The 27,248-nt window shown below is 39.6% G+C and overlaps 1 protein-coding gene across 1 annotated transcript in view; it reads right to left on the minus strand.

Annotated features, from left to right (window-relative positions):
- Window positions 1-532: 532 nt before the first annotated feature.
- Window positions 533-27,248, minus strand: part of atr (ATR checkpoint kinase) — a gene marked incomplete at its 3' end in the record, with an annotated part of 48,892 nt that continues 22,176 nt past the window's right edge. Inside the window, exons 27-47 of the mRNA XM_080836468.1 lie at window positions 21,375-21,561; window positions 18,320-18,492; window positions 18,016-18,180; window positions 16,796-16,887; window positions 16,612-16,703; window positions 16,338-16,515; window positions 16,004-16,222; window positions 15,071-15,230; window positions 14,812-14,991; window positions 14,503-14,645; window positions 14,296-14,393; window positions 13,934-14,166; window positions 13,685-13,819; window positions 10,016-10,216; window positions 8,185-8,328; window positions 7,544-7,694; window positions 7,123-7,279; window positions 5,482-5,635; window positions 1,403-1,554; window positions 1,114-1,216; window positions 533-706 (exon numbers count right to left, since the gene is read on the minus strand). Of these exons, the coding sequence (XP_080692594.1) occupies window positions 533-706; window positions 1,114-1,216; window positions 1,403-1,554; window positions 5,482-5,635; window positions 7,123-7,279; window positions 7,544-7,694; window positions 8,185-8,328; window positions 10,016-10,216; window positions 13,685-13,819; window positions 13,934-14,166; window positions 14,296-14,393; window positions 14,503-14,645; window positions 14,812-14,991; window positions 15,071-15,230; window positions 16,004-16,222; window positions 16,338-16,515; window positions 16,612-16,703; window positions 16,796-16,887; window positions 18,016-18,180; window positions 18,320-18,492; window positions 21,375-21,561 (3,291 nt within the window). The remainder of the gene's footprint in view (window positions 707-1,113; window positions 1,217-1,402; window positions 1,555-5,481; window positions 5,636-7,122; window positions 7,280-7,543; window positions 7,695-8,184; window positions 8,329-10,015; window positions 10,217-13,684; window positions 13,820-13,933; window positions 14,167-14,295; window positions 14,394-14,502; window positions 14,646-14,811; window positions 14,992-15,070; window positions 15,231-16,003; window positions 16,223-16,337; window positions 16,516-16,611; window positions 16,704-16,795; window positions 16,888-18,015; window positions 18,181-18,319; window positions 18,493-21,374; window positions 21,562-27,248) is intronic.

The following is a 27,248-nucleotide window of genomic DNA, read 5'->3' on the forward strand; positions in this document are numbered from 1 at the left end:
CTAGAGCACATTACCACAGACATAACCATTCTGCTGGAGCAGCCCATTGACACATTACCACAGAGATAACCATCCTGCTAGAGCAGCCCATTGACACATTACCACAGAGATAACAATCCTGCTGGAGCACATTACCACAGAGATAACCATCCTGCTAGAGCAGCCCATTGACCCATTACCACAGAGATAACCATTCTGCTAGAGCACATTACCACAGACATAACCATTCTGCTGGAGCAGCCCATTGACACATTACCACAGAGATAACCATTCTGCTAGAGCACACTACCACAGACATAACCATTCTGCTGGAGCAGCCCATTGACACATTACCAGAGAGATAACAATCTTGTAGAAAACTCACAAGCTTCTCAAACTCCTAAGGTAAGGATACCCAGTTTAATTCACTGTCAGATATATTTTAATGGATAACAAATAACAATCTTTAAACATGAAAAATGTATAATACAGAAGTGCGTAAAGGAATGTCTTCCATATTTAATGAATTCACTCTGGTTTGAGATTGAGTTGGTCAGAGGTAAGGTCCCCAGCCAAGGTACATCTGACACAGGCGATTATCATCTGTGGCTTCTTGGATGAGGTAGTGGACATGTCCTTCAATGGACAAGGGTAAACCCATGACTTTGTTCCTGTTCTTGATCACACCCTGGAGCCTCTGCTCAATGTCCAACACATGGGTCTTGGCCTGTGGAGGATACCAGATACACTCATGTAAACATGAAATGGAATTGAAATAAATGTGTTGACCTGGGTCTATGAAAATAATACCTTCTCGTTGAGTATCTCTCCAGACTCATTGACCTGGGTCTATGAAAATAATACCTTCTCATTGAGTATCTCTCCAGACTCATTGACCTGGGTCTATGAAAATAATACCTTCTCATTGAGTATCTCTCCAGACTCATTGACCTAGGTCTATGAAAATAATACCTTCGCATTGAGTATCTCTCCAGACTCATTGACCTGGGTCTATGAAAATAATACCTTCTCATTGAGTATCTCTCCAGACTCATTGACCTAGGTCTATGAAAATAATACCTTCGCATTGAGTATCTCTCCAGACTCATTGACCTGGGTCTATGAAAATAATACCTTCTCATTGAGTATCTCTCCAGACTCATTGACCTGGGTCTTGGAGAGGCCTTTTGGCTTACTCCACTCCACCAGCGGATCATGAAGGAATGTCTTTAGGACACTGGGAAAAACCAGAAGAAAACAACACATTTTAAACAGGCAGTAGTTGTCTGTCTGTGGCAATAGAGGCAATACGGCCAATCAGACATCAGTTGGTAAAACATTCTTATGTTGGTCAAGCCTTTAAGTTTTCAGTTCTTCGATACAATAAATGCTGCTGTTGTGCTATGTGTGTCTCTGGATGTACCTCATGAGTGGTTCATGTTGATCCCTCATCAGGCGAAGTGTGACTTCACAAGCTTGTCTGAAGAGCCCCTCCACACCCATGGGCCCCATGGCATGCACCATGTTCTGGGTGAGCCGGAATGGGACCACCTCTGGAACATCAAAGCTTTCCCCCTAAGGATCACACATGTGCATGAGCCCCCAGGTAAGAAGCGTACTGTTTTTAATGATAGCAAAAACAAAAACAGGGTATGCAGAGTATTCCAAAAGCAACTGCAAGCATGTCTTTTAGTAGTTCACAGTGTAGTTTAAGTAAGGCTTTGGATCATTGCCGTGTGTCATAAACCAACGCCTTTTATGAGTCAGTTTCCAGAATTTGCTGATATTTAACAGAATCAATTCTTCCTTCTACCCATGATTTTCCCTGTGCCACTTGCCATCCCCTCGCATGCTTAAACGTTGTCGGCATCAAATGCTGTTCCTTTTTTCTTCAAATACAACTTTGATAATTGTGTCCAAACTACAAGCAACAGTGTAGTAGTGCACTTCTTGTAGGCCTTTGTAGGTCCTACACTGTACATAGCTGAATTGGATTGTTTGTATTGTATCATATTGTCTGTATATATTGTTTGTAATTATTGTAAATATGAGCTGCAAGTTCCCCACGGGATTAATAAAGTATCTATCTTTCTATCTATCTATCGATCTTTTTAGCCATATGAGGGGTTTGTTTTGCCTTTCTGCCCAGCAGACATGCACTTTTATCTTTTTTTCTTGGTTTCCGGATGTTGTCTTGACTTGTTTTGATAGTGGCTGGTGTTATGATGGTGATTAGCCTATAAATAGAAACGCTAGCTGGATAGATTATCCCACCTCTGAAAGTCATGTGATGCACACAAGGAAGATACATGTTTCCCCCCCCCCCGTCCTCTCCAAAGGATTACAGTGCACACGTGTTGAGGGTAGAATCATTTTAGCTGCATCAAGTTATCTGACTGTACAACACAGTATACTTTAGATTCATCAAATATTCTTTAATCTATTATTTCATGAAGTTTACTAAAGTCAGTAACAGAATCTACCATATTGCATCCAGCTCATTTTAAAAACACAAACTTCATGCAGGCTGTTTTGTTTTTCCAGTAAGAGGTGCACGCAATGTTACCTGAGCCGAAATTTAAAAACAATGACTTACATATACAGTACCTTGCATAAGTATTCACCCCCTTGGATGTTTTACCCTATTATGGCTTTTATAAATCAGTCATGGTCAATATAAGTTGGCTTTTTGGACAAAAAAATTCACAAAACAGCTCTCTTGAATGTCAAAGTGAAAACATATTTCTACACAGTTATGTAAATAAAATAAAAATATGTAATGAAAATAAGTGATTGCATAAGTATTCACCCCCTTTATATAGACTGACCTAATTCAACAGAGGTCCAGCCAATTGGTGCTAAAAGTCTCACAATTAGTGAAATGGGGATCAGTGTGCAGTGAATGTGTCTCAAGTGATTGTAGTATAACGACACCTGTGTCTGGAAGGTCCATTCATGGAAGGAATATGGCACATGTGTAAATCTGCCTAGATCAGGCCGTCCTTACAACTGGGTGACCATGCAAGAAGGAGACTGGTAAAGGAGGCCACCAAGACACCTATGACTACTCTGAAGAAGTTTCCAGCTTCAGCAGCTGGTATGGGAGAGACTCTGCATACCACCACTGTTGCCTTGGTTCTTCACCAATCAAAGCTTCATGGAAGAGAGCCACTGTTGAAAAAATGCTCCACTTTGGTCTCATCAAACCACAGAACCTTCTTCCACTTGACCATGGAGACTCCCGCATGCCTTTTGGCGAACTGAAGTCGATCCTTTTTTTCAACAGTAGCTCTCTTCCATAAAGCTTTGATTGGTGAAGAACCAAGGCAACAGTGGTGGTATGCAGAGTTTCTCCAATCTCAACTGCTGAAGCTTGAAACTTCTTCAGAGTAGTCATAGGTCTATTGGTGGCCTCTCTTACTAGTCTCCTTCTTGCATGGCCCCTCAGTTTGTGAGGACGGCCTGATCTAGGCAGATTTACACATGTGCCACAATCCATCCATTTCTTGATGATGGATTTAACAGAATTCCAGGGGATGTTTAGTGCCTTGGACATTTTTTTGTATCCTTCCCCTGACTTATACTTTTCAACAACCATTTCTCTGAGTTGCTTAGAGTGATCTTGGGTCTTAATGGTTTAACAATAGCCAGTAATACTGATTACTGAATACTGACCAGTGAATGGACCTTCCAGACACAGATGTAGTTATACTACAATCACTTGAGACACATTCACTGCACACTGATCCCCTTTTCACTAATTGTGAGACTTTTAGCACCAATTGGCAGGACCTCTGTTGAATTAGGTCAGTCTATATAAAGGGGGTGATCAAGGGGGTGAATACTTATGCAATCACTTATTTTCATTACATATTTTTATTTTATTTACATAACTGTGTAGAAATATGTTTTCACTTTGACATTCAAGAGAGCTATTTTGTGAATTTTTTTGTCCAAAAAGCCAACTGATATTGACCATGACTGATTTATAAACGCCATAAAAGGGTAAAACATCCAAGGGGGTGAATACTTATGCAAGGCACTGTACCTACATTATGCAGCCAGCTGTACCAGACCAACGCAACTCATTTATAAAACATGAGCTAACTTTCTTCTTTGCCCTGAGTCCCATTATAATAGATTGTCCTGTTTGGACTGAGACCTTTATTGTTAATTTTATACTTATTCCATTTTTTTTAAATTCTTCCAGTTATGCAATATTTCTATTACTTACAATTTAGATCAACTGCTTGTCTGAGCATTTTTAGTACATTGTCCCTTTTTAAGGGACCAAAAGTAATTGGACAATTGGCTGCTCAGCTATTCCATGGCCAGGTGTGTGTTATTCCCTCATTTTTTTTCATTTACAAGAGGCAGATAAAAGGTCTAGAGTTCATTTCAAGTGTTGTATTTGTGTTTGGAATCTGTTGCTATCAACTCTCAATATGATGTCCAAAGAGCTGTCACTATCAGTGAAGCAAGCCATCACTAGGCTGACAAATCGAAACAAACCCATCAGAGGGATAGCACAAAAATTAGGTGTGGCCAAATCAAGACTTCACAGAGGGTTCACCACAACATGTAAACCATTGGTGAGCCTCAAAAACAGGAAGACCAGATAAGAGTTGGCCAAAACACATCTAAAAGAGCCTGTTCAGTTCTGGAGCAACATCCTATGGAAAGATGAGACAAAGACCAACTTGTACCAGAAGGATGGGAAGAGAAGAGTATAGAGAAGGGAGGGAACTGCTCATGATCCAAAGCATGCCACATCATCAGTGAAGCATGAGTGAGGTAGTGTTATGGCGTGGGCATGTATGGCTGCCAATAGAACTGGTTCCCTTGTATTTATTGATGATGTGACTGCTGGCAAATGCAGCAGGATGAATTCGGAAGTGTTTCGGGCAATATTATCTGCTCATATTCAGCCAAATGCTTCAGAACACATTGGACGGCGCTTCACAGTGCAGCTGGACAATGACCCGAAGCATACTGCGAAAGCAACCAAAGAGTTTTTTAAGGCAAATAAGTGGAATTTTCTGCAATGGTAAGTCAATCACCTGAAATGAATCCAACTGAGCATGCATTTTACTTGCTTTTAAATCCATTGTGGTGGTGTACAGAGCCAAAATGATGAAAATTGGGTCAATGTCCAAATATTTATGGACCTAACTGTATACATTTTTATGAGCACTTTGTAAGGAGAAAAGAACTAAACTCTTGCACATCTCAGTCTCTGAGTGAGGTAGAAGCTCCGAACGACCTGCCCATTAGCAAAATAGGTCTGTTCATACAATAAGAGAATGGCAAGTACGAAATCAAGTAAGGGTATGATTTAATTTGTTTAAAAAATATTTAACTACATTCCTTTTACTCTCACGTTATTATAGCTTTGAAAATATATGCCACTTTTGCATAATTTTTTTTAGTAAGGGTAAATATCAGGCCTAAGAGAGTCTAACTGGCCTTGTATACTGTATGTAGATGTACAGACACACAAACCTTGTTGAAGAGGCAGTTGAAATCGACATGGACACATTCACCGGTCAGAGAGTCAAACAGGATGTTTTCTCCATGACGATCTCCTAGCCCCAGGATGTAGCCCACCATAGACATCACAGCAATGGAGCGGCTGTAAGCGGATCTGCTATTGTACCTGTAATCATCAGTAGGACACATAGGACACAGATACATTAGGCTCGTTGGGAGCAGAACCTGTACTGATGCAGTACAAATGATCATCTTTTACATTAGGGGTGGGTATTGCCAAAGAAGTCACGATTCGATTCGTATCACGATTCACATGCCACGATGCGATTCTATCACGATGCATCGCGATACTTGAATTATTGCGATGCATTGCAAATTTTCACTGAACACTGTTAGAAAAAAATTAAGCCATTACCAGTGGCTGACTGGCTGTGTATGATCTGGATAGTGTGTTCAATTGATAACTCAAAGCAACTCAATTCATAGATAGCTGTATTTATTGAAACGACTTTTGGAGGTTACTTAACACAAATATTATTATTACTGGATACACTGCATGTTTTGTTTATGAATGACTTGTCGCAGTATCGTGCGGCCGGAAATGCTTGATGTTCGCCAACCATTCATGCAATTTTAATTATTCATTTTTTTTTTAAATTAATAATCGATACTTGGCGTCAACAATCGATGCAGTAGATCGTGAAAATTAGAATCGCGATGCATCGTCATGACGATTATTTGGCACACCCCTATTTTACATACTGATTGTTAGGGGTGGGGGAAAAAAAATCAATTATTCGATTTTTCTTGATTCTCTCTAAAACGATTCAGAAAAGTTCATAATCGATTTTGTAATTGAAAAAAAAAAAAAAAAAAGTGTTTTTTTTACACATCCATTTAATGTTGAAATGCAAGCTGCATCGATTATTGGATTGTTCATAGAAAGTCAAAATTGTGACAAGGAAAAGCTTTTTCTCTAATAAAAAATAGAGAAGGCAATTCATGATGTGTAGCAAAGACTCTGAGTAGCAAACTCAAATGTTTTTTTTTACAAATCCATTTTATGTTGAAATGCAATTATCGATTGATTATCGATTATCAATTTGAAACCGATAAAACGATAATCGATGCATTTCGACTATTGAATCATCATCGAGTCTAAAATCACATACTTTGTGTTTGATAATTAAAGAAAATCAACAGATGAATTACCTGACCTATTTGCTTTATTAGAGAAAAAGCTTTTAATGGTCAAAATTTTGACTTTCTATGTGCAATGCAATAGTCGATGCAGCTTGCATTTCAACATATTATGGATGTGTCTGTGAGCTGACTGCATTCTAAACATCAACACCTTAAACGGGTGAGGAGTCTATAATGGAATGTTTTTTATTTTTTTTTAAGATTTATTTTGAGAGGTTTATAATTTGGGCTTTTTATGCCTTTATTTGGATAGGACAGTTGAGGATATGACAGGAAGCGAGGCGGAAAAGAGGTGGGCCACTGTGCCCCCCCCTTAATGGAATTTGTAATGATAAAATATTAATTATTTCTCATATTATCAATAATGAATGTCAGCAAAACTATGACCAAATAATTAGGTGTTACAAGATTAGAACAAAAAACACATGAGTATTAAAAGGCCAACTTTACCAGGAGGTTGGATCAGGAAATGTCCTCAGAAACCACTCATGGAAGACTGGAGGATGGGATGCACACAACACCTCTTTGAACAATTTGTACTTTTCCTGGTGGGACGCCGTCTTGGGCAGCATATACTTCCTAATCTGCTTTCCAGTCATGTACAGACCTAAGAGGTCAAGTAAGCCAGATGCAAATGAAGTTTGAATCAACTTTAGTTTTAGAATATGCAGTGCTGACTGTTTTATGCCAGTTCATTCCCAACACATCTCAGGAAATCTTCACAGCTGATGGTTAACAGTTTGAATTTTTTTGGCATGCAGACAAACTCCATTGCAAAGTAAAATGTATTTCAGCTAGATTACATTCTTGAAGATGAAGTGTCTTTTTAATCCGTTTCCGATCCTGGGTCATTCACCAAGAACGCATTTACCTCTTTCTTTGTAGAGTTCCATGAGGATGTGTCGCAGACCTGCTGTGTGGTTGACCCACTCGATGAGGCCACACTCCTCACTCAATGGGATGACAGCATACGTTCGCATGTGTAGATCACGCCTCCTGGACTCAGCATCTTTGCGCAAACACTAACAGGGAAAGGTACACCCGCACAAAATATTTACCAACGTATACAACATTTATAGCACTGAACTCTTCAAGCAGATTGCTCTTATTTGTGAATATTCTGAATCCCTGTCATAGGCGACTATGTTCTGCTATTAGCTCTTGATCAAACTTTAGTATTTACAATACATCCAGTTTGCCACCCGTTATACAAGTCCCTACAGACATCTACATTTTTCCATTGTAATTGAATGACAGGGGAGTGACATTTAAATGGCTCTTGGATAATAACCCTTTGTAATTTGGTGATTCATTTTGAATGCCAGTTCATGGTGCGATTAGCCAAGTTAGACACGTCTAAGATAAACATCCTTCATAAATAATGCCCAAAGTGTCTATAAAATGAATCAAACCCTCCACTAAGTAAACCAGTTATTGCATGGTACGAAAGCTGTGTTACAGAGCATGCATACAGCAAAATCCTAAATTTCAATCATTGCTGCTTATGCGTACCTTGTTTATAAGACAGTTGAACTCCATCAGCCTGCAATCTTTTCTCAGATCATCCTTTGGTTTGCACATCATGGTGTAAGATTTTCCATCTGAACCGTTTAGACAGATCTTTTTAGGCTTCTGCAGTGAGGCCAGTATCTCCACCTTAAAAAAGCAAATGCCATTTTAAATACACCGCGTTCCACATTATTTTGCAAATTACACATTGCTCAGATTTTCCTAAATAGTAATGCACAGTCAGTCAGTATAATTTTCAAGTCATCAACTGTTTTATTGAACAAACCTCGCAATGATAACAGTATTTTTTTCAAAAATAAAAAACTCAAAATACAGTGTTCCAAATTATTATGCAGAGTTTCAAAGTCTCAGAGTTTCAAGATATTTTATAGCTGGTAAAGAACAAAAAATTGTCACTTGTTGAATTTGGAGCTTTAGCAGGTCATATTTACTGAAATAGAAAAAAGTTTTAATCAAAAGCATCTTTACAGGTCAAGTTACATGTAAACATAGGGCCCCTTCTTTGATATAAACTTCACAATTCTGGCATCCATTGAACTTGTGAGTTCTTTGATAGTTTCTGCTTTAATGTCTCAGGATGCCATAATAGCCTCCCAGATCACCTGATTGGATGTGAACTGCCTTCCACCCACATAGATCTTATGCTTGATGATGCTCCAAAGGTTCTCAATAGGGTTAAGGTCAGGGGAAGATGGGGCCACACCATGAGTTTCTCTTCTTTGCAGCATGAGATGGTGCATTTTCATGCATGAATATGACTTTGCTACGGAAGGCACGGCTCTTCTTTTTGTACCACAGAAAAAAGTGGTCAGTCAGAAACTCTTCTAATTTGCCAAGGTCATTTTCACACCGTCGGGGACCCTGAAGGGGCCTACCAGCTCTCTCCCCATGATTCCAGCCCAAAACATGACTCCCCCACCTCCCTGTTGACGTCTCAGTCTTGTTGTGGCCATTCACCAACCATCCACTACTCCATCGCTCAGGAACATCAAGGGTTGCATGGCACTCATCCGTAAACAAAACAGTCTGAAAGTTAGTCTTCATGTAGTCCTGAGCCCACTGCAACCTTTTTTGCTTGTGAGCTTGGTTTAGGGGTGGCCGAATAAGGTTTAAGGACACTTGCAAACCTCTTGAGCATCCTACATCTTGAAGTTTGCGAGACTCCAGAGGCACCAGCGGCTTCCATCACCTGTTTGCTGCTGTTCAATAGCAATTTAGTGGCTGCTCTCTTAACCTTATGCATTTATTTAGCAGAAATCTTCCTTATTTTGCCTTTGTCTGAAGAACCCGCTTGTGCTGTGAATCGGTGACACATTTCTTCACCGTCCGATGATCATGTGCAATTCTTTTGGAAATATCCAATGTTGTGATACCTTGACCAAGGTATTGCACTTTTTCTGCTTTTCAGCAGCAGAGAGATCTTTTTTCTTCCCCATTTTGCCTGAAACAAACTTGCTTAATAATGTGACCTGGCAAACTAATTATCACAGGTGTCTGAGATTGATTTCAACCATTCAATTAGCCCTGAGACACAATACCACCCATGAGTTTAATTGAAAAACAAAAAAATGAATGTTTATGACCCTTAAATCCAATTTGCATAATAATGTTGAGCACGGTGTATACTTACTTTTGATAGTTTTTAGTTTCAGATCACATAGATCATTTGGACCTAATCCAGTAATTGGCAATTTATTCAAAAGCATTAGGATCAATTTGGCTGGTGACAAATGTTGACTACCATTCCCATGCCATCCCGTTTTCCCCTTAACATCCCTATGCATTTACAGAAGGTGATTGTGGAGAGACTGACCGCATCATCAAAACCTGCCAGGTAGGCCCAATGCCCAGGGAAGGCATCGTGGGTGGGGTTGGCCCCGCCTGTGGAGGGCAGGGTTGGGATGAGTACAGCCTGGAGAGGGATGAGGATCTGGCTGAAGGTGGGGTCCTTCACCAACAGCTTGAGAGTCTTGAAATGCACACTCATGCTGAGGTTGGCACAGTTCCCATCCACCTGCACAGAGAAGCCATGAGTTAACTATTGGAGTTAAAGAGTTTGAGAACCCATGAGTCAACTATTGGAGTTAGAGAGTTAGAGAAGACATGGGTTAACTATTGGAGTTTGAGAAGCCATGGGTTAACTATTGGAGTTTGAGAAGCCATGGGTTAACTATTGGAGTTTTAGAGTTTGAAAAGCCATAAGCTAACTATTGGAGTTTGAGAAGCCGTGAGTTAACTATTGGAGTTTGACAGTTGTAGAAGCCATTAGTTAACTATTGGAGTTAGAGAAGGCATGAGTTAACTATTGGAGTTAAAGAAGACATGAGTTAACTATTGGAGTTTGAGAAGCTGTGAGTTAACTATTGGAGTTTGACAGTTGTAGAAGCCATTAGTTAACTATTGGAGTTAGAGAAGGCATGAGTTAACTATTGGAGTTAGAGAGTAAGAGAAGCCATGAGTTAACTATTGGAGTTTGACAGTTGTAGAAGCCATGAGTTAACTATTGGAGTTTTACAGTTAGAGGGAGTCAGTATTTCAAGGAATGATTGGGGTATTACATTAGGTGGGTTGAAGATGGCCTACATTCTGGCACAGTTTTGTGACAAGTTAACAGAAAGGATAGTCACTTTTTAGAGAGTAGTAACACCTGTACATTATACCTTCCTGACTTGGGTTGTACCACTAGTAAGCAATTTATCTCTGACCATTTGTTGCGAAGAAATTCTGATCTCTGTTACCACCAGGAAAATCTAACAGGGCTACGTAGTTATGGAAAATGTTCTCTTCAAGTGAATCTTCATGTGAAACTTGAATAAAACCTTGTTCCTGATTGATCCACCTTTGCTTGAGTGAGTCTCCATTAGACTGTGGTATTATAAAATTACCATCACCTTACACAGATGTGAAGTATGGATGATAAGCGATGATATTCTAACATGAGTGTTACCAACATTCTACGGTAGCCCAAGATAGAAACAGTGTTTTTTTCTTATTGTGTTTACATAATACGCTGTGCGTCGGGCCTAACAACACCCTTGAACAAGTACATTATTGCCGATACAGTACTGCCTCTCGAACCTTATTGCTTAAGTGTTCTTATTGTGTTTACATATAGCAGCAGTGTTTATCAGTTAGTGTTCTTATTGTGTTTACAAATAGCAGCAGTGTTTATCAGTTAGTGTTCTTATTGTGTTTACATATAGCAGCAGTGTTTATCAATTTGTGTTCTTATTGTGTTCACATACAGGGATGCAAACACATATATGGTAAAAAAAGAGAGAGGTAATCGAAGCCCTTGCCCCGCGGCAAATATCCATATAATTACATTGCCACCGACCCCCGATATACCCTACCCACTCCTATAGGCACATAGAGTAAAATGAAATTCTGAACATCAACATACACCAACACTAATTTAAAATATTCAATATAATTTTTTATTCCGAAACATAAACTCTTATTGAAATTGTTGCAATGAAACTGCAGGAGCAAGTGGAAGTTGTAATATAGTTTCAAATGTACCTCTTTGTAATACTAATTGAGTTATTTGGTGAAAAATAAGTTATTAATAAACTGCAAAAATAGGCTGTTCTGCCCTCTGCATATTCAGGTCAGAAAATGTATATTTAATTTAAATGTATTATTATTCCTGTTACCCAGCAAAACTAGGGGGGTCTGGGGGCATGCTCCCCCATAAGATTTTTAAAAAAAATATTCTTTTAAATAGTGTCCTCTAGTGCAGGGGTCTTCAACAGGGGGTCCGCGGAGGTACTGCAGGGGGGTCGCGAAATCTTTGGTTGAAAAGACAATTTTTTTAAAATATTTCTAAAAAAAAAAAAAAAGAAATTCAACCAATTTTTTTTTCCACAAATTTAAATGTCTTCCGAATCAGAATTGTATTTATTCCCTTTAAATTCATATTAACATATATCCAACATATTGTAGCGAACATATAAATTGATCGAGAAGACGTTATCTTTCAGTCCAATTGACACATTCACATAAAGCAGCAGTGTTTATCAGTTAGTGTTCATATTGCGTTTACATATAGCAGCAGTGTTTATCAGTTATTGTTCTTATAGTGTTCACATTGAGCAGCAGTGTTTATCAGTTAGTGTTCTTATAGTGTTCACATTGAGCAGCAGTGTTTATCAGTTAGTGTTCATATTGTGTTCACATTGAGCAGCAGTGTTTATCAGTTAGGGTTCACATATAGCAGCAGTGTTTATCAGTTAGAGTTCTTATTGTGTTTACATATAGCAGCAGTGTTTATCAGTTAGTGTTCTTATTGTGTTCACATTGAGCAGCAGTGTTTATCAGTTAGTGTTCATATTGTGTTCACATTGAGCAGCAGTGTTCATCAGTTAGGGTTCACATATAGCAGCAGTGTTTATCAGTTAGTGTTCTTATTGTGTTTACATATAGCAGCAGTGTTTATCAGTTAGTGTTCATATTGTGTTCACATTGAGCAGCAGTGTTCATCAGTTAGGGTTCACATATAGCAGCAGTGTTTATCAGTTAGTGTTCTTATTGTGTTTACATATAGCAGCAGTGTTTATCAGTTAGGGTTCTTATTGTGTTTACATATAGCAGCAGTGTTTATAAGTTAGGGTTCACATAAAGCAGCAGTGTTTATCAGTTAGGGTTCTTATTGTGTTTACATATAGCAGCAGTGTTTATCAGTTAGTGTTCTTATTGTGTTTACATATAGCAGCAGTGTTTATCAGTTAGGGTTCACATAAAGCAGCAGTGTTTATCAGTTAGTGTTCATATTGCGTTTACATATAGCAGCAGTGTTTATCAGTTATTGTTCTTATAGTGTTCACATTGAGCAGCAGTGTTTATCAGTTAGTGTTCTTATAGTGTTCACATTGAGCAGCAGTGTTTATCAGTTAGTGTTCATATTGTGTTCACATTGAGCAGCAGTGTTTATCAGTTTGGGTTCACATATAGCAGCAGTGTTTATCAGTTAGAGTTCTTATTGTGTTTACATATAGCAGCAGTGTTTATCAGTTAGTGTTCTTATTGTGTTCACATTGAGCAGCAGTGTTTATCAGTTAGTGTTCATATTGTGTTCACATTGAGCAGCAGTGTTCATCAGTTAGGGTTCACATATAGCAGCAGTGTTTATCAGTTAGTGTTCTTATTGTGTTTACATATAGCAGCAGTGTTTATCAGTTAGGGTTCTTATTGTGTTTACATATAGCAGCAGTGTTTATCAGTTAGGGTTCACATAAAGCAGCAGTGTTTATCAGTTAGGGTTCTTATTGTGTTTACATATAGCAGCAGTGTTTATCAGTTAGGGTTCACATATAGCAGCAGTGTTTATCAGTTAGGGTTCTTATTGTGTTTACATATAGCAGCAGTGTTTATCAGTTAGGGTTCACATATAGCAGCAGTGTTTATCAGTTAGGGTTCACATATAGCAGCAGTGTTTATCAGGTAGTGTTCTTATTGTGTTTCCAATTGCATTAAGTCGTACCGGCTTGTTGCTGAGCTCCAGAAGTCTGTCAGTCAATTTTGTGGCATCTGCAATAAATTTCCCCAGTGATCTGCTTAGATGGGCAGCCTTTCTTAAGATCTCTTTACACCTGTTCATTCGAGTGGGATAGGATGACTGTAGACAAAACAGAAAAAGGAGGTCATATGTTGAAAATGCACAATAGAACACTAAAGGCCAATGTCTCTGACTTCATGAGCCCACACATTATTGGATGTCAATATTTCTGACCTTGGACACAGCCGTCATCATCCACATGGCTTGTTGTGGGTAGGCCAGGAAAACTTTGGCTACAATTTCCTGCAGCACAGCAAACACATCATTGCTGGAGTGGCATATGCGGGAGATGAGCTGGGAGAAGGCTGTGAGGAACTGATAGGGAGAGAGGTTGTTTTTGTGTTCACCCATGGTGGCGTTGATCTTAGTCAGCTCAGCACGCATCTGGGCATGTTCAGAGCGACCACCTAGCATGAAGAGAGGAAAACAATTGGTTTCCAATCACAAAATGACAAGATACAAAAAACATAAAAGTAAAGAATTGTCTATACCAATTGTGTTACAGATAAGACATGCATGACCACACAACAACTTACCCTTTTCAACCTCATAAACTTTGGCACCGAAGTCTAGCCAAAGAGACAGCATTCGTGGCATGGCCTGGTAGATGTACTGATTCCCAAACTGCAAGGCTCTGCAAAGTGTTCAGAACCAGCTGGTTAATAAGCCCTTTATATTTGTTCAAACTAAAAATCGCACACTCTAGCACACCAGATTAATCAAAAGTTTAAAAGTGCTCCTACTTTCCAAAGTACTTGATGATGTAGTGAATCAGGTTTCCCTGTTTCTCCAGTTTGTTGTCCGTCACAGTTTGCATCACTTTGTCGTAATATTTGGCCAAATAAAAGTTACCATCCTCCCATTCAGGCAACAAGGTGGTCACATCCTGAATAATAATGAATCAGAATCATGTCAAATCAAAAATAAATAACAAAAGCACAATTCATCACACTGCCTTTTGTTTTAGCAGCCTTTTGTCACCTCACATCCTACCAAGACACATCATCATTGAATACACATCATACATGACCTTCCTCTTAACATCTCTGTACCCGGTATGTTTTCATGATGGCATTGCTCTCAAAGTTGGCAGTCTCCTCCATGAGTCTGGCCATCAGCAGCATAGCCTTGCCCTTGATCTGGACCAGCTTGTTGTCTGTAACCGGGTTGTCATCGGGGAAGCACTGATGCACGCCCTTCTGCAGGACGATGAGAGCCTCATGCACGTCACCCTGGGCAACACAAATGTCCTCCATGAATCTCAACATCAATGCTAAATGTTTTTGTATAGTTTTTGGAGTTGAAAAATACCTTGGACCATAACCACTTGGCCTTCTCAACAAACAGCTCGGACAGGTGGGAGTTCTCTGCGTTGAGCAGGGCATTGAAGGCAGTCTGGTGGTTGCCAGCTCTCCGGGCCACTCTTGTGCTCTTCAGCCAGCACTCGCCCACCTGTTCCTCTCTGCTGGACCTGGCACCATTTGGAAAAAAAACTGTTCAATGGACCGCCCAAAGATGATTAATAGAAGGAGCAAGATGCGGCCGACAAATTTATTCCAGCACACAGCCTGCAGGTCCCCACTCAAGGATTGAGCATAGGATTCCAAGAATGACTGCCTTACAGTAAAATAATTCAGTCATGATGACAATATTAATGCCGCCAGTAAAGTTTAATCTTCAAAAGACCAAAGTGTGTTGCTTAGGTTTACAGCTGGCTCTTCCTGAGCATTGGTCACCCCAAGGAAGACGGGGGACACGTCTGTGGGGCTGATGAGAACAGGGGGGCATCAACTAGAGGTGGGGGCTATTTCTAGGGGCGCAATAAAGCACCAGAAAGGGGTATGTCATGACATCACAACATTTGAATAAAATATTTCAATTGTCGTCGACAAAGGTAACATATATCTTCTTCACAACTTACATGTCGAAAAATTTGTGTCTGTTTTTTGCCATAAAACAATACTTTTGCCAGTCAGCTAACTTTAGTCATGGAGGACGGACAACTTTTGATATCCATCTCAGTGCTACTCCATGCTAGCTCCGGATTTCTATTAAATCAGGTTTTATAGAGCATGTGCAGATCAACGTGCTCATTTGATGAAAATGTTAGTTTTCCAAGAAAATGCCGTCATTTTCTGAGCGATTCCACACTTTTGAAAAGAGGTGTAACTTAGGTGTATAATGTCTAACACAGAGGAGGATATATCTTTAATGTTCTGGTGCTTTTGAGACTAAATTACTTACTCTTGACTGAGATGAAGTAGGGCCCGTCGAAGTGCCAGGATAGGCTCTTTAGCTCTGAAAGAGTTTTGGGTCATCAGCAGCCGAGCATCCCAGTTCTGCATGGATGTGTGCTCCTCTCTACGCCCGGTTCCTCCTCCTGCTCCTCCTTCTCCAGGCGTCGCCTGCCACTGCGGCACTAGAGTCCTGAAGGAGTGCTCCAGCTCACACAGCATGTGCAGTCTGACCAGAGGGAGGAGAAATTCACTTCAACCCACTCCATTCTTTATTCATTAGAAATAATAATCTGGATGAATTGGAGTTCTGCACTATGTCTTGCCACTGAGATCATCCATACCTCACAATGTACTCATATCCTCTCTGATAAGTCCCACACTCAAAGCTGGCAGCTGACAATGGGACAACCTGGTCTTTCCTTGCTATTTTTAATTTCTCATGAAACATCTCTGAATTGCGTGTCTTAGCCGCCACAAGCATCTGTCCAAGTCTCACTGCCCATGTGCTGGACTTTTGATCTATGAGGTAAAACACATTTACATTAATAGCAGAAATGCTCCTCACAGCCACACTTTAATTACTTCTTTCACACAATCACTTCCAAACTATCTTACCTGAGGCCAAATAATCTTCCACAAGATCCCACTTGGAAAGCTTCCATGCAGCCTCAACTCGATATGTGTTCAAATCAGATTTCCACTGAGGCCTTTGGATAGAACATACAGGGATTATTACACGATAGAAATGTTTGATCAATTTTCATAGTGACTAGATATCAGAGATTGATCCATGCATCACCTGCTTGCCAGTACTCCGTTAACTTGTGTGATAACAGATGATAGCTGGCCCAGACCCAACAAAGAATTCATGACTCCATGATAATGGCTTATCTGGAAACAAATCTCCATGTTAAACTCTGAGAGGTTTAAGAATGATACACAAAACATTAAACATCAAAACAAACAAATATTTATATAAAGGAAGCCATGATATTTACTACTGTGAACGCACTCTTCACTCGGGGGATGAGCTCCATATGAATGACAAACAACACAACAGGAGTTGCAGAATGGTTCTCATAAGTAAACAATGGCATGTGATGAAAATACCTGAATCCCTTAATGCTACTCTAGCAGACCTGCCTGTAGGGGTTCTCAAACTTTTGCAAGCTGGGCCCCCCCAAAACTGGTCAGGGGTAGTTGGGGCCCCGCCGCCGCCCGCCGCCCTCAACTACACCACCATATATAGATAGGTAGATAAATAGCATATTGTTATTGATAGGTCTGACATGTCAAGGTTAGGCTATTGTTATTGTAAGGCCCATAAATACAATTATTATTACTACTACTCACTCCTGGAGAGTGTTCGCGCCCCCCCAGGGGACATTATTTAATTTTGATTGGTTGCCTGTAGCCGCTAGAATTACATTGAAATCTCTTACCTCCTCTTACACCCACTGGGTCGGACACTACGTATTTTAATGATATAATTCAGATCTATTCCCCCTCTTATTCACACAGCTGCCCTGTTATTAACACTGGTTGTCTTACAATTTAATTCATTTATACAGTGCCATTAGACCCCCAATACACAGTGATTGTGGAAAGGAAAAAAAAAAAGATTTTTACAGGGAGAAACTGGCAAGAAATAAAATCCCTAATATCTTGTGTAAATACAAAGGGTGAAACCAGAGTTGCCAATTCATCCTGATATCCTCAACTGCATTATGCTCAAGCACAATTAGACATGTGTGTGAGAGTACCTTAAACATGGTCAAACTTTGGAGAAAAACTGAGGGGTTTAGCTGATTTGGCATGGAATGAATGTAGTCAGAGTTCTGTCAAACCACACTATGACTATGAGAGCACCCATCATGAAACATCTTAGATCGAACCTCTCCATAGATTAGTGTCTTCTCTGGTGTCAGAACCTCTCCATAGAGTAGTTCCTTCTCTGGTATCAGGGATAGAACCTCTCCATACAGTAGTTCCTTCTCTGGTATCAGCAATGGTACCTACCTGGTCTGATTCCAGTTGAATGGCTCGGTCGTAGCAGGCAGTGGACTCCCGGAGCAAGCCAATACTCTCATGCTCCAGGATCTGCTCTCTTAAAGATGGCTCATCCCGCCGCAGAGCATTGACACCTCGCACCCCATCCGGCTCATGCATGGCTGCATACAGGGTCTGTGGAGAAATCATTTAAAAAAGAAACTTAGAAGACCTCAGAAAGAGAAAAAAACTATTCTGATTTATTATTATCAGGCTATAGTAAGCTAAAGTCCATCCTCTATGCTACATGGAAGATTACGGAGTCAATACAAACCTGCAGAAATGTAAGATGGTCCTGGATGTTTTGTTTGTTTTGCACAATGAAGGACTCAAAGTGCATAACTGCACGTGTATATGCTTTGGATCGGAAGGAGGCTTTGGCCAACAGGTCCTGTGGAATGTCATTGAGGAAGTAGGACACTTTCTGATAGTCAATGCTTTCTGGGCCTAATAAAGACATACAAACACACAAACACAAGTAGAATTGTGAAACCACTACAAATATACCTCCCGATTTGGATTAATCCTATTCAAATGCATTACACAAAAAAATCCTTTACACCACTTTTCATCATCAACAAATCCAAGGAGTAACTGTTGAGCTGGGTAAAAATAAAAGTGGTTATAGATCCAATACTCCAGTAGCAGCCCATAGGTTGAGTATGAAGTATGAGCGGCATGACATTTCTCAACGGTTTCTGGCTAATTTTACCATTAGGAACAAAACGAGGGTGCTGTCATTTACTGTAACCCGAGCAAACATCAAGATTTTGCCACGCCCTTTTAGCGCACGTCTCAGCTTCTGGAAGTCTTAGATACTTAAATTTGGTCTCAAAATTACCGGAATACACATGTTTACATATGCACTATGAAGGTTTCTAAGCTCTTAATATCATGAGGGATGTTTGACTTGAAGTGTGTTATGTATGTATATTAATAATATGTGTGTGTGTAAGCGGTAAATACATGGTTTGGGTGCATTGGTTAACTTGGTGGTTGGCTTATGTATATACAGCCGCGGAAAAAATTAAGATTATTATCAGATTATTATCAGTTTCTCTGGTTTTACTATTTATTGCAATGAGTTAAAGTAAAATGAACATTTTAGTTTTATTCTATAAACTAATGACAACATTTCTACCAAATTTCAAATAAAAATATTGTCATTTAGAGCATTTATTTGCAGAAAAATGACAATTTGTCAAATTAGCAAAAAAGATGCAGTGTCTTCAGATCTCGAATAATGCAAAGAAAACAAGTTCATATTCATTTTTAAACTACACAATACTAATGCTTTAACTTAGGAAGAGATCAGAAATCAAAATTTGGTGGAATAACCTTGATTTAAAATCACAACTTTCATGTGTTTTGGCATGCTCTCCACCAGTCTTTCACATTGCCGTTGGGTTACTCTATGCTACTCCTGGCGCAAAAATTCAAGTGGCTCGGCTTCTTTTCATGGCTTGTGACCATCCATCTTCCTCTTGATCACATTTCAGAGGTTTTTAATGGGATTCAGGTCTGGGAATTGGGCTGGCCATGACAGGGTCCTGATCTGGTGGTCCTTCATCCACACCTTTACTGGCCTGGCTGTGTGGCATGGAGCATTGCCCTGCTGGAAAAACCACTTCTCAGAGTTGGGGAACATTGTCAGAGCAAAAGGAAGCAAGTTTTTCTTCCAGGACAACGATGTACTTTGCCTGCCTGAGGTTTGTAAAAGACCATAAGGATTGAACCAAAGCGGACTGGAGGTCATCTTCTAAGTTCATCTTCTCTGATGAGTCCAATTTTCAGCTTTGCCCAACACATGGTCGTCTGATGGTTAGACGGAGACCTGGAGACGCCTACAAGTAGGGGTGGGGGAAAAAATCGATTATTCGATTTTAATCGATTCTCTCTAAAACGATTCTGTCTCGATTCAGAAAAGTTCATAATCGATTTTGTAATTAAAAAAAAAAAAAAAACATTTTTTTTTTTTTTTTTTTTACACATCCATTTTATGTTGAAATGCAAGCTGCATCGATTATTGGATTGTTCATAGAAAGTCAAAATTGTGACAAGGAAAAGCTTTTTCTCTCATAAAAAATAGAGAAGGTAATTCATCTGTTGATTTTCTTTAATTATCAAACACAAAGTAGGAAGTGTAGCAAAGACTCTAAGTAGCAAACTCAAATGTTTTAAAAGTCGAAATGGATTGATAATCGTTTTATCGGTTTAGAATTGATAATCGTTTTTTTTACACATCCATTTTATGTTGAAATGCAATTATCGATTGATTATCGAATATCAATTCGAAACCGATAAAACGATTATCGATGCATTTTGACTATTGAATTTGTTTGCAACTCAGAGTCTAAATCGAAGAAAATCAACAGATGAATTACCTTCGCTATTTGCTTTATTAGAGTAAAAGCTTTTAATGGTCACAATTTTGACTTTCTATGAGCAATGCAATAGTCGATGCAGCTTGCATTTCAACATAAAATGGATGTGTAAAAAAAAAAAAAAAAATTAAATTACAAAATCGATTTTTAATCAATAATCGATTTTAAATCGAATCGTTGACCTCTGAATCGATTTCGAATCGAATCGTGAGGTGCCAAGAGATTCCCACCCCTACCTACAAGCCACAGAGTCTTGCACCTACTGTGAAATTTGGTGGAGGATCGGTGATGATCTGGGGGTGCTTCAGCAAGGCTGGAATCGGGCAGATTTGTCTTTGTGAAGGACGCATGAATCAAGCGATTTACAAAGTTTTCCTGGGAGAAACCTTGCTTCCTTTTGCTTTGACAATGCTCCCCAACTCTGAGGAGTCTTTTTTCCAGCAGACAATGCTCCATGCCACACAGCCAGGTCAGTGAAGGTGTGGATGAAGGACCACCACATCAGGACCCTGTCATGGCTAGCCCAATCTCCAGACCTGAATCCCATTTAAAAGCGGTGGAATGTGATCAAGAGGAAGATGGAAGGTTATAAGCCATTAAACAAAGCCGAGCTGCTTACAATTTTGCGCCAGGAGTAGTATAAAGTCACCTAACAGCAAGGTGAAAGACTGGTGGAGAGCATACCAAGACACATGAACGCTGTGATTGTAAATCAAGGTTATTCCACCAAATATTGATTTCTGAACTCTTCCTAAGTTAAAACATTTAACACGCTTGTGTAAATGTCCAAATCTGATGAACGCTTGATGCTTACACAGGAAAAAGTGATTCACTGTCTTCACGTTATTCACTACACCCCTGTAAATATGTGCTAAATATGAACTTGAACAGGCTAGACATTTCTGAGAACATGCCAGTGAAAGAAAGCTGGTGTGGGCTGCTCACGGTTGGGTTGGACGGGAGGCTTGTTTCTTCTCAGGCTCTGCAGCACATGTCTGCCCCACAGGGTCAGGTGGTCCAACATGGAGAACACAGTCTGAATACTGAGCTGGCTCAGGCTGGATGTGGTCTCCTGCAGCCGACTTGAACGCTGGTCGTCTTCCTTAAGGACTGCCATAATCTCCTCTGTTACCTAGAAAACACCATATGAATGAATTCTATGAATTATGCAATTTCAGTGCACAAAAGGGGCTGATGTACAACACATTTCATGTGCAATGGGTCATTAGGCAAAAGCTTTGCTGCTTGGACCCCTTATTCTTTCGTCTACCTAAGTGTTATTAGTGTGCTTGCCCGAAGGGAAGCACACTATTGTTCTTCATAAATTTTCTTTATTCCGCCCGTTTTTCTTGCATCGAATCAGGCCTCGCCCGTTCGAGGTACAGATGCCGTTCAAACACCGAAACGTCCGTCCCGTTTCGGTGCAACCTGCTATATCTTTTCGTGGCGGTACGCCTTGCTATTCCTTTTTCATTCCTCTTTTTCATCCCCTTTTTTCCCCATAGACTTGCATGGCAGAACTTTGAGGCATTATGACATCATAATAGGCTCATTAAACTGGCTTGCACCTGTGCTTCACTGAGCTTCACGGACACCTGCGCCAAATCCAAGGAACCTCTACTCTCTGTCCCTCTCAATTCAACTTGGAAAAAGAATAAGAGTAACTACCGTTTCTAACCTAGCTACCGTATTTCCACTTCGTTAAGGTGAGTTGAATGGCAGCATTTTCAGTGTACTGACTGAAATTGTAATGGAAACTGATAGTCTTAGCCGTAGCAGCTAACATATAAATTAATGTTACGTTAACTTTGGAGACGCCGCTGCCTGTACGTCTCCCATCCACGGGAGGATCCATTGGCAGTTTCAGCTAGCCGTAACGGGGGATCATTATCCTTAATTCAAGTTGTGAAGTAAACCTTTGAAGTAATTCATGAATTTAGGCTATAGTGAGCTAAGGCTTGTATTCCTACTACGGTAACGTTAGCTATCCTAGCAGTGTTAAGCAGCTGTAATATCTGAGTACGGGGCTAAACGTAAGCTACCTAGACCTATACTGAAAGAATGGTTAACTTGTTAGCTCACCAGTTTATTTTGTTGCTAATGTGGTTGGAGAGGATTAAGCGTGACCGATAGCGTGAGTTAACATTAACCCGTGTCCTGGGAGTAATGATTCATGAGAGACCTTGAATCATTAGGTTAACTGAAAGACGTTTGAGGATGTACCTGGACAAAGCGTAGCTGTTGTAGTGTGCTCAGTTTTCGAAAACTAGACTGAAACTAAGAAGGATAACTATGACTAAATGTGACTAAAACTAATATGCATTTTTGTCTTAAGACTGAATCTAAAATCAGCAATTCATGGTTGCTAGCTCTAATCAGATGTACAAACTAGGCTTATAAGAGAACACTAACTTTTAATGCCAACGAACACCAATAACTAGAACTAATTTGACAGACTATAAACCAATGTGATACACGTGCTCTCTAGCTATACAGTAAAAGTGCTGCTTAACAAAAAGGTCTATTCAGTGTCACTGCAGATGGCTACACTGGATGGCTGGCAGATTCATCCTACAACCTGCATTCAACATTGTACTGATCACAGAAAACACAGTACTATACAGATTTTGTTCTCAGATATCAGTCTCTGAGGCCCCTCAACAACATATGCGCACTCGGCCACTGCAGTTGCTTGTGCTTAAAAACCCCAAAGTATTATAGTTTACAGAAGGTCTACCTATCTATAGGCTACCTGAATTTCTGAAATGTAGCCTACTACATTTCTATATGTGGTGTTGCTACACTTAATGGCAAAAATTGCACTGGTCTGTTGGACTTCAACAAAAATAAACAATATTTGTGTTGCTTAAGCTTATGTATTCAGTCATTATTCAATGGTATACACTAAAAATCTATGTGAAAAAAATTACTTCTCACTGTTCTCAGGTCAAATATTTATATGCGATTAAAATGCGATTAATTTCGATTAATTAATTACAAAGCCTCAAATTAATTCGATTAATTTTTTTAATCGAGTCCCGGCCCTAGTTATTAGTAGACAGTACATTTCAAATTTTGCAGATAAAATATATAAATTTTTTTATGGAAAGAAAAACTCAAAGTGTCAGGACTCCGGCCTGGACTGCTGCTCCGGCACCCTTAATTACTGAAGCTATTGATTATTAATTGACTCATTTTATTTTCAGCTGCATTTATTTTAGGAAAAATTAAATAAGACCAAAAGTGATGCAATTTAAAATGCATCATGCTCTGAATCATTCACTAACATCCTTCCCACAATATTAAACAACAAGTAAAAGAACATTATTTCGCCACTATTAACATTGGCTGTAAGCCTAATATTGTTTGTGGCATGTTAATGGATGTTTCAGAATGTTGGTCAATGTGCATTGATCACTTAGGACATTAACTAAATTTAATATTAAACAGAAATATATTTGTATGTTTAGGCTATGTGTCTGTCTAGCAGATGTTTTAAGCCTATATAAAACAAATAGGCAAAAACAAAAACGTCCTATAATTGCTGCTCAGATTATTACAACTATCACTCAAAGTAGCCTAATATATGAGGCCAATGCCCAAGTGACAATGTAGGCTAATCAGAATAGATACGAAACACATCGAGTTCTGAAACATTCATTAAACAAAACAGTTTAGCCGATTGTTTGTAATGGTACGCACCAGTGAGTCACGAGTATTTCGCATACCAGTTAGCATTAACGGCAGCGGTTTTACCATTGGGTTTACTGACTTGGATTTTAGAAGTGGTCTCCCTGTTGTTTTGATACTAACCTTGTCTGGGAATTCCCCGCCCCCTTCACTGCATTTCATTTGCTCAGTTAGTCTGGCGAACTACGCAATGGCGGTCCACTTCAGTCACGTAATTGGACACTCCTTTAACCAATCAGACCAACGATACTATACAACGATCGGTAATAAAGCTTTTTTTCTGTATAAATTGTTCCAGGGCAAGTTTCTGTTCTGTTTTCAAAGAAAACTTGCCTTTGAAATCATATAAGACAGCCGCGAGAGCAGTATCAAAGATTTGCTGTGCTTCGGCGGCCTCCATGTCCAATGTTTTCAAACTCTCTTTGCCGTCGCTTTTGTTACGTAGTCGTGGTTAGTTTACATCCGCCAATGGCGCGCCAGGTAGACAATAGCCAGTTTGTGATTGGCTCCAAGGATCCTTACAATTCCAAACTAACCTGGTATATACAGTGGGGAAAATAAGTATTTGAACCCCTACAGATTTCGCAAGTTTGGCCACTTGCAAAGAAATGTGTGATCTAGAATTGTATTGGTAGGTGTATTTTAACAGTGAGAAACAGAATATCAACAAAAAAATTCAGAAAACTGCATTTTATAACATTTATGACTTTATTTGCATTTGATGCAAAAAATAAGTATTTGAACCCCCAAGCAAACAGCAAGAATTCTGGCTCACAATGACCAGTTATGTGCCCAAGAGGCACACAGATTAGTCCTCATTAGGTCTAACAAGGTACACCTGATCTCAACTGGTGACGTTTATAAAAGAAACCTGTCCAAAGAATCATACTTCATACCTTCAACCTCACCCCCATGGGCAAGACCAAAGAGTTGTCCAAGGACGTCAGAGATAAGATTGTAGACCTGCACAAGGCTGGAATGGGCTACAAAACCATTGGCAAGCAGCTTGGTGAGAAGCAGACAACTATTGGTGCGATTATTCGTAAATGGAAGCAACACCAAACAAATGTTAATCGCTCTAGGTCTGGAGCTCCATGCAAGATATCCCCTCGTGTGGTATCAGTGATCATTCAAAAGGTGCAGAATAACCCCAGAACTACACAGGGGGAGCTTGTGAAAGATCTCAAGGCAGCTGGGACCATAGTCACCAAGAAAACCATTGGCAACACACCACGCCGTAATTTTTTGAAGTACTGCAGCACTCGCAAGTTCCCCCTGCTCAAGGAAGCGCACAGGGCCATCTGAAGTTTACCATTGCACACTTGAATGATTCTAAGGAGGATTGGGAGACAGAATGTGGTCAGATGATACCAAAATCAAGCTCTTTGGCATCAACTCGACTTGCCGTGATTGACGGGGGGGGGGGGGGGGGGGGGGGGACATCATACCCACCATCAATCATGGAGGTGGAAACATTATGCTTTGGGGCTGGTTCTCTGCCAAGGGTACAGGACGACTCCACCGCATCAAGGGGACTATGGATGGGGCCATGTTACGTGGAATATTGGGCTTGAACCTCATTCCCTCCCATTGAAAACGCAAACTTAAAGATTTGGAGAGGATCTGCAAAGAGGAGTGGACCAAAATCCCTCCTGAGATGTTTGTAAACCTGGTGACCAACTACAAGAAACGTCTGACGTCTGTGCTTGCCAACAAGGGTTATTCCACCAAGTACTTAGTCATTTTTGTCAGTCAGTTTTGCTAGGGGTTCAAATACCTTTTTTTTGCATCAAATGCAAATAAAGTCATAAATGTTATAAAATGCATTTTTCTGGATTTTTTTGTTGAAATTCTGTTTCTCGCTGTTAATATACACCTACCATTACAATTCTAGATCACACATTTCTTTGCAAGTGGCCAAACTTGTGAAATCGCCAGGGGTTCAAATACTTATTTTCCCCACTGTACACTTTGCCAGACCAACTCTGAAGGCAAAATCAAATTCGCCGGAAGAAGAGGGGCGGGACTTCCCAGACAAATACTAACCTTCTCTCTGTAGCTAAATATATAAAATGGTTTGGTCAATAGAACATGTATAATACCTTTGTTCTCCATTGCACATCTCTTTATTAGCAATCTTTCTACTACAATCTTTGAAGGTGAAGTTCTATCTATATCCTACGGCAGAATGGTTGTAGAGGGAAACTTCTTTCGGTAATAATGTCTAATCCCCTCCCTTCAATGCCAAATCCTTTGTTTATTGGTTAAGCGATGTTGGCGCAGACTCAGACGCTAGGGAGGTCTTTCCTCCCCTGGGCAATGTAAGTGAATGAGCCCCATGAGCCGCCAGTATCAGATTAATTATAATATGCATAGTATTAAATACTGATATCGAACTGCATTTTTAAAGGAGTTTAGTCAGTTCAATTAAGGCGAGACACTACAGGTGAATAGGGTAAAAATCTTAAATAATAGGTATCACCATGAAACTTTCTCAGTTGATTAGTCATGTTTAGATGAGAAAAAAATGTATTACAAGTTTTTTGTATTTTGATGTTTGAATATGCAAATTAGGCATTATCTCATTAAATATGCGTTAATTTGCATAATGTTTAAAAGATCATGTCTGATCATGGGATAAAGCCAGGTTAAAAAATCCTTTTCCCTTTTGTTGGCATATTAGATGGGAAAAAAATTACAGAGGGATTTATGGATATCTACTTTTGTTTTCCTGTAAATCAGAAAAGACTGTCAATAGCCGTCAATAATCGATTTTCGCCATGTTTTTGGGGATATGATGTTGTATAATTCAGGCTAGGAATAATATATTTACAAATCCCTCTGTAAATGTCTTCATAATATAGTTCGGTACAAGACTGGAAAGTTTGGTGTATATAGGTTGAACTGAAGTGGAGTTATTATCCTTGGAGTATGGCAAAAAACTCATTTTGAGAAAATCGCATTTAAAGATTCAGGAAGTGTCAAGCCATACCACCTGATGCGTCTGAACGAATCACGTTATCAGAAACCACCGCAAACCAATGAAATTGCGTCCTTAGGTTTAAACTCCCGTTTTTGCTAACATCATTGGTTACTGCTGGAAAGGAAATGTCCTTATTTGGATTAGAT

This window comes from Sprattus sprattus (assembly GCF_963457725.1).
Source record: "Sprattus sprattus genome assembly, chromosome: 4".
Taxonomy (NCBI): domain Eukaryota; kingdom Metazoa; phylum Chordata; class Actinopteri; order Clupeiformes; family Clupeidae; genus Sprattus; species Sprattus sprattus.